Source organism: Bos grunniens, chromosome 3, assembly GCF_055505025.1.
Source record: "Bos grunniens cultivar Pamir isolate PY7600 chromosome 3, Bosgru_T2T1.0, whole genome shotgun sequence".
NCBI lineage: Eukaryota > Metazoa > Chordata > Mammalia > Artiodactyla > Bovidae > Bos > Bos grunniens.
Genome location: NC_141167.1, coordinates 5,592,860 through 5,607,240, shown reverse-complemented (window position 1 = coordinate 5,607,240; position 14,381 = coordinate 5,592,860). Strand labels below are relative to the sequence as shown.

At 48.1% G+C, this 14,381-nt stretch overlaps 1 protein-coding gene across 6 annotated transcripts in view; it reads right to left on the bottom strand.

The window, feature by feature from the left end:
* Window positions 1–14,381, bottom strand: part of DRC11 (dynein regulatory complex subunit 11) — a 187,615-nt gene that overhangs the window by 2,960 nt on the left and 170,274 nt on the right. For 4 of the 6 annotated variants that reach the window (XM_086376589.1, XM_086376598.1, XM_086376621.1 and 1 more), the window contains 2 exons: window positions 10,524–10,701; window positions 3,513–3,751 (listed from right to left, as the gene is read on the bottom strand). In XM_086376589.1, coding sequence (XP_086232715.1) covers window positions 3,513–3,751; window positions 10,524–10,701 — 417 coding nt within the window. Of the gene's footprint in view, window positions 1–2,240; window positions 2,832–3,512; window positions 3,752–10,523; window positions 10,702–14,381 lie in introns of those variants that run through there. The other 2 variants (XM_086376607.1, XM_086376614.1) reach the window with 1 other exon arrangement.

Here is a 14,381-nt window from a genome sequence, read left to right as displayed (position 1 = left end):
TTAATATAATCTAACATAATGGATTAAAATCTAATGTAATTAGATTTTTGTTTAAACTATTGTCTTTTAATAATTTCTGTTTGAAGATTGTACTCAGCACTAGATTTTCTGAAATGTTTTGGAATTTTGATTTTCAGATTTGTCTTGGCCTCTCTCTTTCTCTCGTTATGCCTCCGTTCCTGAGCAGTGCTGAAGTTGCTTCCATGTGTTCTCTAAGCCCACATTCAGAACCAGGTCTTACCGGATGTTTAGAAGTCTTACAGGATGCTCCTTGGTGGTATTGGGACGTCAAACATCTAGTCATGGAGGCAGCAGATTCGTCATTGTATCTGCCACGACTCCTAACCCTTTTTGCTTTCTATTCCTATTTCTGTCTATGCTACATGCCATGCATCTGGCTGTCCCTGTGTTTGAGATTTATCTTTGTTTCTGGCACTTGGGGATTTTGTCATTCTTTTTTAGCTTTGGCTTACCTTTCAACGAAAGGTGAGGTGGCCAAGCAGTTAAGGTGACAACTAATTTACTGAGACACAGGATGGACTGCGTTCAATGGCACTGGCTTCGGAGTAAGGTTTGAACGTCAGCTCTGCTCCTTTTAAGCTGTGTCACCTGGAACAAGTCCTCTTGTGGTTTTCTTTTTCTGGTTGTTTTATTTTGGCTGCTGTAGCACATTACTACATACTTAGTGGCTTAAAACAAAGCACTTAATATCTTACAGTTCTGTAGGTCAGAAGTCCAAAAGGGGTCTCATGGGGCTAAAATCAAGGTGTCTGCAGGCTGTATTCCCTTCTGGAGCTCTGGGGGAGAATCCATCCCCTTGTCTCTTGTAGCTTCCAGAGGCCACCTGCCCTCCTGGCTGGTGGCCTCATCTCCGCCTCTGGGCAGCAGTGCTGGGCTACCTGGAGGTCCAGTGACCCCTCATGCGGCCGTCTTTCTGTTTCTCTTCTGACGCCCTCTTCTAATTTTTATGAGTACACTGGCCTCATGAGGATAATTCAGGGTGATCTGTCCTCAGGCAAGCTGATTAGCAGCCTTACTCCATCTGAATTCCCCTTTGCCATGCAACCTGACAAATTCCCAGGTTCCAGGGACTCGAGTGTAGACCTGTTTGAAACTGACTATAACCCAGTTTCTTCATCTGCAAAATAGAGCAATGGTGAGGTCTGAATTCATAGGGTGCCTGGCTAATAGTCACAACAGTATTAGCTAACATTGTTATGACTATTACATTCTTATCATTCAGTATGTTCTCCATCACGTCCACGGAGCAGGTACATGTGTCTGGAGAACCTGTAAGAAAGATCTCAGTCTGACACACTGTTAGCAGCACAGTTAGGTGGAACTTCTCAGGGTGACGATGATAGACCTGGTTACCAGCATCTACAGCCATGCAATCTCATTATCTGGAAGAGTGACAGTGTCATTCCATCTGTCCATCTGCTCAATCCATTTCCCACTCAACAAGTTAACTGAACGTCTAGCTGGGGCCAGGTGCTGGGTGAATCCCAGAGTAAAGACAGGAAGCGGAAATGGATGGGGCGGGTGGGTAAGTGATGATGGTGGTAAAATGATTTAGTTCCTTTGAAAAACGAACATGATGGGACTCTGCTCAGTGTTATGTGGCAGCCTGGATGGGAAGGGAGCTTGGAGGAGAAAAGATCCACGTATCTGTATGGCCGAGTCTCCTCGCTGCTCACCTGAAACTATCAGAACACTGTTAATCAGCTACACCCCACTACGAAATAAAAAGTTTGAAGTTAAAAAAACCCCAACAAAAACGAGTATGAGAAGCAGATGCAAGAAACATATGCGTTTTCACCCCAGGTTATAAAATGGCAGCATTTCCTCCTTTGGATTAATACGATGGATTCTAGTCACTGGATCTCAAGTACCTGTAACAGGTAGAAAGCTTCTAGAGATTATTTCAGACAGTAAAAAACCCAGCTAAGAGAAAACACTCAAACCTAGTTCCTCAAAATAGGGAAGGACATTGTCATTTTACAAAGGAGAAATAACCTGGGGATTTCTAACAAGGATATATCGCTTGAAGAGGATTAATATTTGCAGTCAACACTAACAAGGTTTAAATAGTTAGGGAGTATAATTCAGACGCTGGCAAAAACTTCAACTTGGAGTCGTAAATATTTCTTCTGACTTTTCTAGAGCAAGGATCAGGGAACTGTGGCTGATGGGCCAAAGTTGGTCTGTTGTCTGTTTTTGCAAATAAAGTTTCATTGGCACCCGGCCACACCCATTCATTTATTTGCTGCGTCTGGACACTTTTGAGGCAGGACGTAGAGTTAAACAGTTGGGACAGAGACCACATAGTTTTTGAAGCCTAAAACATTTACTGTCTGGCCCTTTAAGGAAAAAGTCTGTCAACTCGTGTGCAGACCATTATTTTTGGAATCAGTGTGGTGACTATTTTTCATCTTCATTGACCCATCAGTGGCAAAGCAGAAGGGGAACAGTTTCTAGAGTTGGTGGAAACACGACCCATTGTAGAGGGGATTTCCCTAGTCCCAGGCAGGCTATCAAAGATGAGAGGTCTGAACGAAAATTCCAACTCTTTCTGGTGACTGAATGGCCAAGATGGTGATGGATATAATTTCATGGATACAGTTTCCCTTTTTTTTATTCCTAGTTGGCCAAGAAAACTACCTTCAGGTCCAGAAAGAGAACTCAATGGTGCTCATTGCTATGAAAAGGGTTTGAAGGGGCGCCTGCTGGCCTGGGCCTTGGGGGGTGAGGGTGAGGGGGTGTAATTCTGACAGTGCTTGGAGAAGGCACATCACTCTTGGCTGGTTCTTTTCCTCCTATAGCAGAGGGACCTGGAAGAAAACAATTCTGTGAACATCTCAGAATGTGTTCAAAAATTAGAAAACTAAATCCAGCTGAATCTTCTCGTGATTTCCTATCACAAGTGAACCCAGGCACATATGACACAAGCCAGCATTGGCTGGAAGTACACTGTTTAGGGAATGGTTTTCTCCAGGCAAAACCTGTTCCGTTATGTGAATTGTGAAAGTAAAAACCAATGAGAACAGGTGTGTGTGTGTGTGTGTGTGTGTGTGTGTGCAAATCCAATAGTTCTGAAGCTGCTACTCAATTCTGCAATTTGATTGTTCTCTTATAAGGTTCTCTTACGGCTCAACTGATAAAGAATCTGCCTGCAATGCGGAAGACCTGGGTTCAATCCCTGGGTTGAGAAGATCCTCTGGAGCAGGGAAAGGCTACCCACTGCAGTATTCTGGCCTGGAGAATTCCATGGACTGTATAGTCCATGGGGTCACAAAGAGTTGGACACGACTGAGCGACTTTCACTTTCACTTATAAGGTTACAGATCACAATTTTCCTAAGATTTAGAAGACACATGTTTTATTGCTAAGGCCAGAAGACACTGTGGACCTCAAATTTCACTGGATATGGCAGAGTCCAAATGCATGAATAGAGGAGGGTGGTGGTGTCGTGTATGACAAGCCTTTGTTGCTGAGACATGCGCTGCATTTACCTTAAAGCTGTCTTCTTCCTCCTGGTAGACAGGATTCATGCTGGTGAGAGAGGCAATGAACTCGAGGGCAGTGAGTGGCTTGTGGGACTGCTGGCGGATTCTCCGCTCCGTGAGCACCTCCTTCACCACTTGGACAATGTGTCCTTGCGTGAAGCCATCGGTGATCTTCGCCAGGCAACTGACACTCAGGGTGTCTGTGATGACGCCACCGTGTCGTTGAATGATCTCCTTCCACAGAACTGTTGTGTCCAAGACGATGGTAAAGACAGAGAATGAGAGTCAGCAGAGAGAAAACAGGGTTAACCCAGTCCCCGGGACAAACCTGCCTCTCACCAAGAAAGGAGAGCACAGGGGTCTGCTCCAATTTGTAATTCAAATGAGCATGGGGCCAAAGAACCAAACACTTTGCCTCGAGTGATTTTTCACCCACAAGGCATGCACATCGATGGCCCTGAGTTCTACAGATCCCTCAATCCCTTGTGAATTGACAAAACGTTTAATAAGGGTCAGTATACACTATCATGTGTATTAATACAACAGATCACTAGCAGGAAACAGTTGTACAGCTCCGCAAACTCCGCTGGGTGCTCTGCAATGACGTGTGGGCGGGAGTGGGGAGGGGTGGGAGGGAGGTCCAAGACGGAGGGGATATATGTATACATTTAGCAGTCACTTCGTACAGCAGAAAGTAACACAACCTTGTGAAGCAATTACACTCCAATTATAACTTTTTAAAAAAGGTCAGTAGAAATTTAGGGTGGTGACTTCGAAGATGTTCAAAATCTTCCAAAACTGGAAATGTATGATGTTTGGTTCAGTAGGAGTTTGACTTGAGTTAGAAAGGTCATTTCATGTGTGATTTATACGTGTAGAACTGTAGCACACAGTCCGATTTCCATCCGCTTCACAGGGCTTGGTTCCTGTTGGGCGTATGACACTGCAGAACATGTCCTTTGAGCAGAGCCATACTCTCTGCCCCCAACCATGGCAACCACGCACAGATGAACAGATCTACTGAATGGTGCCCTGTTGCTGTCTGGGTTGGTGGGACCTTGGGTAACCGGGAGATTCCACTTGGGACATGGGATGCTGTGAAGATGAATTAAGAAATAATCCCTGGTGCTTCTTAACCTTAGACACAGGATGGTCTCCCACACAACATTCGAGACATAACACTTTGAACACTACATCCATTCTGTAAGAGAGATTCTACAGAAATAAATTGAGACCCGCTGTGATATGTTTTTCCAGTGGTCATGTATGGATGTGACAGTTGGACCATAAAGAAAGCTGAGCACTGAAGAATTGATGCTTTTGAACTGTGGTGTTGGAGAAGACTCTTGAGAGTCCCTTGGACTGCAAGGAGATCCAACCAGTCCATCCTAAAGGAAATTAGCCCTGAATATTCATTGGAAGGACTGATGCTGAAGCTGAAACTCCAACATTTTGGCCACCTGATGCAAAGAAGTGACTCATTTGAAAAGGCCCTGATGCTGGGAAAGATTGAAGGCAGGAGGAGAAGGGGCTGACAGAGGATGAGATGGTTGGATGGCATCACCGACTCAATGGACATGAGTTTGAGCAACTCCAGGAGTTGGTGATGGACAGGGAGGTGTGGCGTGCTGCAGTCCATGGGGTCACAAAGAGTCGGACACGACTGAGTGACTGAACTGAACTGAAGTGTGAAGTGTTAGTTCTGTCCAGACAGTGAGGATGGGACTGGGCAGGGACAAGACTGTCCATCTCAGAGCCAGCCCTGGCACGGTGAAGGCTGGGCTAAATGTCCCTAAAGAGTTTTGACCTTCTTTGAGGAAGGTTAAAGACAGTTTTTTAATAAATGAAGATTCCTGCATGATCTGAGCACCGTCAGGGGTGTGGAATGACTACATCATCCAAACACATTGACCCCTAAATACCAGGTGAAATGAAAAGTTCCAGTGACTGTTGAGGAATAGAATGACTTGGGACAGAACTATGACCCACACAAGAGAGTCTGGTTTTGGGGCCTCAAGTTATTTCTCCATCCTCCTTGGTGGGGGATCCTTGGCTCCAAGGTGAGCGGAGTTGCTGGGAAGGGGGATATGTTACCATGGGGAGGCTTGAGGCCACAGTGAAGCCTGCAAGGGCTCCAGGGGCCCCCAACCTGACCTAAAGCAGCATCTACCCCCTGCATCTACGCTGCCACTTCCTTAGGGGGTTTATTTAAACTTGAAGTCATCTTAAGGTTACCTGTAAAAATAGAAGTAGAAAGATTTAATCCTTAGGCTTCTGTGAGAAATAAGGACAAGAAAGTATAGACAGCAACTGGAAGAAACCGTTCTGATATACAGTGGGCATTTTGATTTCTATAGCTTTATTACTGCTATTTCTGTAATTACTATTAGTCATTCTATTTTGTGGGGCTTCCCAGGGGGCTCAGTGGTATAGAACCCGCCTGCCAATGCAGGGGACATGGGTTCAATCCCTGGGTGGGGAAGACTTTCTGGAGAAGGAGATGGCAGTGCACTCCAAGATTCCAGCCTGGAGAATCCCATGGATAGAGGAGCCTGGTGGGAGTCCATCAGATCGCAGAGAGTCGGACACACGACTGAGTGACTTAACAGCAACAACACTGCATTTTGTACCAAAGTTTTCTAATGCTCACTAAAACATCAATGATTGATATAAAAGCTAACACAAAATAAACAAGAGTATTTCTGAGCATATTTATGTAAAGACCCTGGAGCAGATAACGATTATCCTTATCTAAATACAACTGTCACAGATCAGAAAACAATCCGTGGTAAAAATACACAGCAACAACAACCACCACATCACACCACCCCTTGGGATCTAGTCTGTCTTGTCCACATTCATAACATCTAAAAACTGTGCAAACAGGTCTGAGTGGTGACTTGGAAGCTAAAAGGGAACGCATCTTATGGCACAGGTGATAACCCCTAAAGCTGAGGAGCCAGAGAACACCCCAGACTGGGACCCAGAACAGCTTCAGTCTCGAGGGCTGAGGGCAGCCAAGGGGCTCTCTGCACCCAGTGCTGTATTTCGTTTTCCTCTTGTGGATGCCGAGGGCTTCTCAGTTCTTCAGGCTAATCTACATCCCCTTCTCCTTCTTTAGACTGAAACGAATCTGGTCTTTGGGTCCCCTGCGAAGAACTGACTCATTGGAAAAGACCCTGATGCTGGGAAAGATTGAGGGCAGGAGGAGAAGGGGATGACAGAGGATGAGACGGTTGGATGGCATCACCAACTCAACGGACATGAGTTTGAGCAGGCTCTGGGAGTTGGTGATGGACAGGGAAGCCTGGCGTGCTGCAGTCCATGGGGTCGCAAAGAGTCAGACACAACTGAGCAACTGAACAATAACAACTCTGCTTTTGCCATTCCAAATTGATTGCATCCTGACTGCTGGAGAGGACACCATCTCTTAAAATTCATTTTCATTTGGGGTCTTGCACAAGCACACGAGGCTGAATAATATGATTTGGATGAGCTTCTGGACTCTGTAGTCTAGAATTCCAGAAAAATCGAAAGACACGAGCTGGACTCCTCTGAGCAGATGCTGGGTCCAGGGTGGGGAGCCTGTGATGGATTGGGTTATTAGTGGAACAGACCCCAGGGAAGAGAGGCAAGAGGCAGAGCATTAGGAACATGGAGAGATGGAAGCCCAAAGGGATTTCTGGGGACTAGACACGGCATTCATCAACCGGGGGGGGGTGGATTTTCTTTGCAGAGACATTTTGAAGGAAACAGCTTGATTTGGGGAAAGAAGGTAGATATTGAATTATATTTGGTAAACCTTAAGGACAGTGTTTCCTCCGGCTGATCTACCCTTAGCTTCTCAGCCCCATCACCTGCCCCCTCCCCGCCTGGAGGAATTGGAGAAGTTGGATGGTGATTGTTCCACACACCTCCAGCGCTCTGCCTCCTGCAAACAGATGGACAAGCAAGGGCCCAAGTTATGAATTTGCAGGCCAGGCTTTACGGGCTGTGACAGACCATTTTTGATCACTGCAAAGACAGGAATAGTCTTTCTTTAAGATAGATGTCCCAGTCAGTGTGGGTATGATAACTTCAAGGTCACTGGAGGAAACAGGCAGTGTTTATGATGTTGGCGAGAATGGCGGCCTCAACAAATCACCCACCAGCAAAGAAATATGTGAGATGCATGTGGCTGAGCGGACAGAGCCCTGAGCCCAAGACAGCCGCTGCTGCGGGTTCATCATCTGTGCGCAGGTGAAGGGACGCTTCCTCCTCCTGTCCCACGTGGCTGCGGGAGGGGGTTCAGGCTGGAATCTGTCACACGATCTGAGTCCCTAGAGAGGCCTGGCACTTCATCAAAAGAGCACAACTGTCCTCGTTAGACATCAATAGCTCCATTTTTAAAGGGCCTCTGGTTTTGTCAAACAGTGGAAACTATTGAATCCAACCAAAGTCAAGAATAAAGTTCTGGCTCCTGAAAATTAATAATACACTACTCTACTCCATTAAGATAGCTTAAAATATATATACAATGCAGAGAAAGAGAGACAGACACAGAGAGACAGGGAGAGAGAGATGCTAACAGGAGTGGGGAAGCTCTGACGAAGCTGGGAGCCAGGAGTCCTCTGCAGTGACTCACGGTGGGCAGAGAATGCTGGTGCCCACCCACCTCCTGAGCTCAACTACACTGCCCTGTCCCCTTGAACCTGAGATCACGTAAATCATTCTGGCCAACGTGGGTAGAAGTGCTGTGGGCCCCATCTGGGTCTGGTTCCTAAAATCTCCTGAGAGATCGTTTAGAGGATCTTTTTCTCCCTTTGATGCTGGTTGGCTGCAGAGGGTCCAGTGGAGGGCTTGCCGGCCCCAGAAGTCAGGGAAGCCCCTAGATGATGGAGAGATAACTGCACCCAAAGTCCCCCCGTGCTTTGTATAGAACACTGATTTATGAAGTCTGGACCACAGTTTATGGAGATAGAAATGAGTGCATGTTGCAAACCGAGTGGCTAATAAGCTAAGAGATTTTCATGTATGGGGAATAAAGGGCTGTTCTTTCAGCAAATCGCATTAGCCAGGAGCTTAAGAACAACCAGAAAGAAACATATAGTCTCTCTGTTTTGGTGATGCTACTGTGAAGGATTAACAGAAACCAAGTCTGACCTAGTAGATTTTATTACTATCATCAGTGCTCACCATTGCTGCTGTGTCATTGCTAGCTCCATCTCCTCTCTTGCCACCACCACCGTGACCGCCAGGGTCTCCTTCACCCCCAGGCTGCAGTCATGACCACCATCCTCAGACTACAGTCACCATCACCACCATGTCCGAGACACCATCACCACCATCACCACCTCTAAACCAGATCTATCACCACCGCCACCACCACCATGGCTGGCCAAGATGACCCCTCAGTGAGCTGCGCTTTGACCTCCACAGCCTCTGTCGTTCACTGTCCTTGACCTTGAGCTGGCCCTGGGACTTTCTCTTGACCAGCAGAGTGTGGTGAAGATGACTGTGTGACTTCTGAGGCTGGGTCACAAGAATCCATCCAGCTTCCTCCTGAATCTCTTGAAACGTGTGCTCTCAGGATGCGATTTTGGGGACCCGGGTGCTGTGCAAAAGGCCATGGGGAATGGAGAGCTGGTCCCCCAGCCCCAGCTGAGCTTCTAGCTCATCCAGTCACGGAGGGAACGGTCTTGAATGTCCAGGCCTATCCAGGCTTCAGATGACTGAAGCTCCAGTCGCTGTCATGAAACACCTCAGGGGGAGGGAAGCCCGAGCCAAACCCAGTGGCCCCTCAGAACCACAAGAGGCATAGGTTGTTGTTTCCAGCCCCTGGGGAGGGCTGTCACACAGCAAGAGACGTGGAGACCCCATCAGCACCACTGCCGGCTCCCGAGCCATCTACCACCCAGCCGTGGAAATCCTCCTCCTCCACGACAACCATCAGCACCTTATTCCCCCTTCTCCTCCACCTCTACCTGTGCTCTTGGGGGGCTGGGATGGTACTGGGCATTCCAGCCATCTTATAGAAGGGTCACCACCACCCTGCGAACTCCACGGTTCTCCTACGTTACAGATGAGAGAGCGGGGAGGCTCAGAAGGTCAGCCAACTTGTCAAGGTCATCAGTGATCCAGGGGCCAAGCTGGGATCAGACCCAGGTCTGCTCAGAGCCCACATCTCACCCTTCTTCCCCATTTCACTGCCCTGTTTCCCAGGCTCCCTGGTTGGTACGGTTCCCGGTTAATAATAGATTTCCAAAAATGTGGATTTTGAATCTGTCTGTTCAAGAAAAAAAAATGGAAAAAAGTAAGCTATTGTATTTAGCGTGTAAGTCAATCAACGTTCTCCTGAACTAATATTTTAAGATTGGAAAAGAAATGCTGCCGGATGAGAAAGGCAGCACCACCATGGGGACAAAATGAGGGACCCGACTCTACCTGTTGGAAGGAAAATTCACACCCTCGAGGCTTCTGTCTCCCTCGGGGCTCAAAATATTAATCCCTGTCCAGTTTCTTCGGAGAAGGCAATGGCATCCCACTCCAGTACTCTTGCCTGGAAAATCCCATGGACGGAGGATCCTGGAAGGCTGCAGTCCATGGGGTCGCTGAGGGTCGGAGACGACTGAGCGACTTCACTTTCACTTTTCACTTTCATGCATTGGAGAAGGAAATGGCAACCCACTCCAGTGTTCTTGCCTGGAGAATCCCAGGGACGGGGGAGCCTGGTGGGCTGCTGTCTATGGGGTCACACAGAGTCGGACACGACTGAAGTGACTTAGCAGTCCAGTTTCTTATCGTCCAGGGAAAAACGATCATGTTAACAACAGAACAGAGGTGTACACTTTGCTCTTCTGACCTGGTATTTGCGTTTATAGCTCAGAGTCTGGCTGATCCTGGCACACTGGGCCTCACGCCCTCTTCTGATGCTCCTGGGTGATGAAGGCCACCCTCCCAGCCCCACACGACAGCACGGCCATCACGGATGGCCCAGCCTCGCTGGCTGCACACGGGAAGGGGTGAGGGGGTACTTGCCATATCTGGAAGCGTAGTCTGGTCTGGGAACCAAAATAATTTTTTGGTAAGCTTTGCAGAAAGGTTGAAGTTCCGCATCAAAAGGTCGCTTTGTGGTCCCCACAATTAGAATCCTGTCGTCTGGCTTCAGGAGTTTCAGCATTTTGGGAAGCTGCTTTTTCAGGCGCTTAGGTTCCATCTGGGAGAAACAGAGAGGAAAAAAAAATGAGCCCACATATAGAAAACAGAATTAAGAGCTAAAGAAAGTTCAGCCTCGGACGCACCGTGGGATGCCCTTACTAATGTGCTTTCAGGGCTGCTGGCCATACTTTCCTAGAGTGTGTCTTGGGCCAGGTCTCAGGACATGATTCCTGGTTGGTGTGGTCTGAATTGCTGGCCCTTCCTTTCCTCAAATCTGGTGTTCAGATTTGGACAGGGGGAAGGAGGGAAGCACCTGACCGAACGTTCTAGCATCTTAGCCCTAACCATGGGAAACGGGTGGATTTCCAAGCGGAAGGAAGCTGCCTGGGGTTGACAATGGGTTCTGGTGTGTTCCTCCGAGCTGTTTTGCAGGTGAACCCAAGACTTCCTTTGTTGATGGCCGTGACAATGAGGATCCAAGGTCCCGGATCTCAGGTCTGAAAACACCCCGTGACACGGAGTGTGACACCACTTCTCTCTGAAGCAGTCTGGATGTAGTCCGAAGCTGTCTTATTTCAGTACAGCCTCCGCACTAATTGAGGGTCAGGAGCAAGATGTGAGGCACTGGAGGGAGGAGGACTTCCGGCCTGGCGGTAGTGGTGAGCAGATTTGGCCACGTTGCCATGGCAACACACCAGCCTTCAACCAGGGCAGCAAGAGGAGAGGAAGTGGTGAAGGGTGGTGGGGGGCCTCCACAGAGATGCCCAAGCATACTCTGGGCCTCTTTTGCTCCCCTTTGGCTCAGGGACAACTTAGACACGGAGTTAAAGATCTCACCTATGCTGGGGTTTCCTGGAACCGCCCCCCAGCACCTGTGAGGTCCTCTACAGAGATGAGGGCACCTGAGGTTTGTCCTGTGAGTCCCGCACCCTCGGGCTGAGAGACAGCCCTGTACGAAGGTTTGCCGGAAGGGGCTGGGGAAGCCTAGGGAAGGGAGGGAGCACGTGATAAATTCCATCCTTGGGAATAAAAGCGAACAGTGGAGGGTACTGGAGGCCCAGGGGGTATGGGGCTGCCAGAGCTGCGTATGGCTTGCAGGGCCTTGGGGACAAGGCCACTGTGTGCTGGGGGACAGCCAGCCTGCTGGGCAGAGGGCTGGAGGGTCAGGGTTGGCATGCAGCCTGCAGGGTGGGTGTCAGCTGGGGGAGGGGAGAGGAGGGGCTGTTGGCCAAGCAGGGGCCCCAGGGCTGAGTCTTTCCTTCCTTCCTCCATGTGACCAGCAGGAGGGCCCAGTTTCATGGAGCACAGGGAAAAGACCATAAGAGGCTGAGAAGGAGCACTACCCTAGCCGAGGGGCCCTTAGGAACACAGCCCAGCGGGAAGCTGCAGGAACTTCGGCTCCAAGCAGGACCTGGGTTGGGGCCTGCCTTGACCACAGGACAGGGCAGCTGCACTTCCATGCCTGCCTGCCTTGCTCTTCGCTTCTTATGCCCAGCCTGCACGCACAGCACCGGGAGCACCGACCGCAGGGCTCCAGGGCTCTTGCTCTGTGCCTGGCGCGGGCTCTCTCATCTAACCCTCACAGGCAGCCCATCAGAGGGGCTTGCTCCCACCCTCACCGGGGAGATGTGGGCCTGAGGCATGAGGCGGTCTGGAGACCTGCTCAGAGTTCAGGAGTGGGACCCTGGCTGCCGGGACGGGGGCGGCGACTCCAGAACCTTGCTCCTTCCCCTACTCTGTGGAGCAGGGGCGGGGGGGGGGGTCCTGTCTCTCAGGGGGATGTGCCGGGGGTCTTGCTCCCCGCTGACCCACCAATTCCCTTCCTGTGTAGGGCCTACAGCAATTGAGAGCTGCAAAGGAGACTTAAAATATCTATTACTATTATATTATGTTATGGCTGACTCTATTTTTCTGGGCTCCAAAATCACTGCAGATGGTGACTGAAGTCATGAAATTAAAAGATGCTTACTCCTTGGAAAAAAAGTTATGACCAACCTAGACAGCATATTAAAAAGCAGAGACATTACTTTGTCAATAAATGTCTGTCTAGTCAAGGCTATGGTTTTTCCAGTGGTCACGTATGGATGTGAGAGTTGGACTATAAAGAAAGCTGAGTGCTGAAGAATTGATGATTTTGAACTGTGGTGTTGGAGAAGACTCTTGAGAGTCCCTTGGACTGCATGGAGATCCAACCAGTCCATCCTAAAGGAGATCAGTCCTGGGTGTTTATGGGAAGGACTGATGTTGAAGCTGAAACTCCAATCCTTTGGCCACCTGATGCGAAGAGCCTACTCATTGGAAAAGACCCTGATGCTGGGAAAGATTGAGGGTGGGAGGATAAGGGGACAACAGAAGATGAGATGGTTGGATGGCATCACCAACTCAATGGACATGGGTTTGGGTGGACTCGGGAGTTGGTGATGGACAGGGAGGCCTGGTGTGCTGTGGTTCATGGGGTCGCAAAGAGTCAGACAGGACTGAGAGACTGAACTGAACTGATATGTTATTATATTTATATCATTATTATGGTATGTTGTTTTCCAGTTGCTCAGTCGTGTCCTACTCTTTGCCACCCCATGGACTGCAGCACGCCAGGCTTCCCTGTCCTTCACCATCTCCCGGAGCTTGCTCAAACTCACGTCTACTGAGTCAGTGATGCCATCCAACTATCTCATCCTCTGTCATCCCCTTCTCCTCCCACCTTCAATCTTTCCCAGCATCAGGGTGTTTTCTAATGAGTCAGCTCTTCATATCGGGTGGCCAAAGTATTGGAGCTTTAGCTTCAACATCAGTCCTTCTAATGAATATTCAGGGTTGCATTTAGGATTTCATTTAGGATTGACTGGTTTGATAAGGTATAGATCCGCTTTATTGATGTAATTCATATACCGTATAATCCACCTATTCAAAACATATGCTTCCGATAAAATTAAAACAGTAAAAAAAGAAAATGCCTGACTGAGTGGCTTTTAGCATATTCACAGAGTTGTGCAGCCATCATCACAATTAATTTTAGAACAGTTTCATACTTGCTCCCAAAAGATCTCACCCATGTGTAGTCACTGCCCACTCTTCCCCAACTTCCTTTCCCAATCCTAGGCCATCACTCATCTACTGTTTCTCTCTACAGATTTGCATATTCTGGATACTTCATAAATAGAATCATTCAGTATGTGTGTGTGTGTGTGTCTTCTTTCATTTAGCACGTCATTTCTGAGGTTCACCCATGTTGTGGTATGCTTTAGTATTTCAATTGCTGAATGATACCCACTGCATGGCTATGCCACACTTTATTTATCCACTCATCAGCTGATGGACATTTGGGTTACTTCTAGTTTTTGGCTCTTCTGAATTGTGCCACGATCAACATTTGTGTACAGGATTTCGTACGTGCTAATGTTTTTATTTTGAATTGCTAGGTCATATGGTCACTCTTACATTTAACCTTTTAAAGAAATACCAGACTGTTTTTCAAAGTATTTGCCCCATTTTACAATCCTAGCAGAGAGCAGATTTAAGTTTCTCCAGACTCTTGCCAACACTTGAGATTGTTTATTTTCCTTAGTTTTGTTCATTCAGCCATCCTCATGGGTGTAGCGGTACTGCGTTGCGATTTTGACCTGTATCTCCCTGGGGACTAATGATGTTCGCATCTTTTCATGTGCTTACTGGCCATTTGTATACTTTGTTTGAAAAAAATGTGTATTCAGATCTTTGGCCTTTTAAAAACTGGGGTTA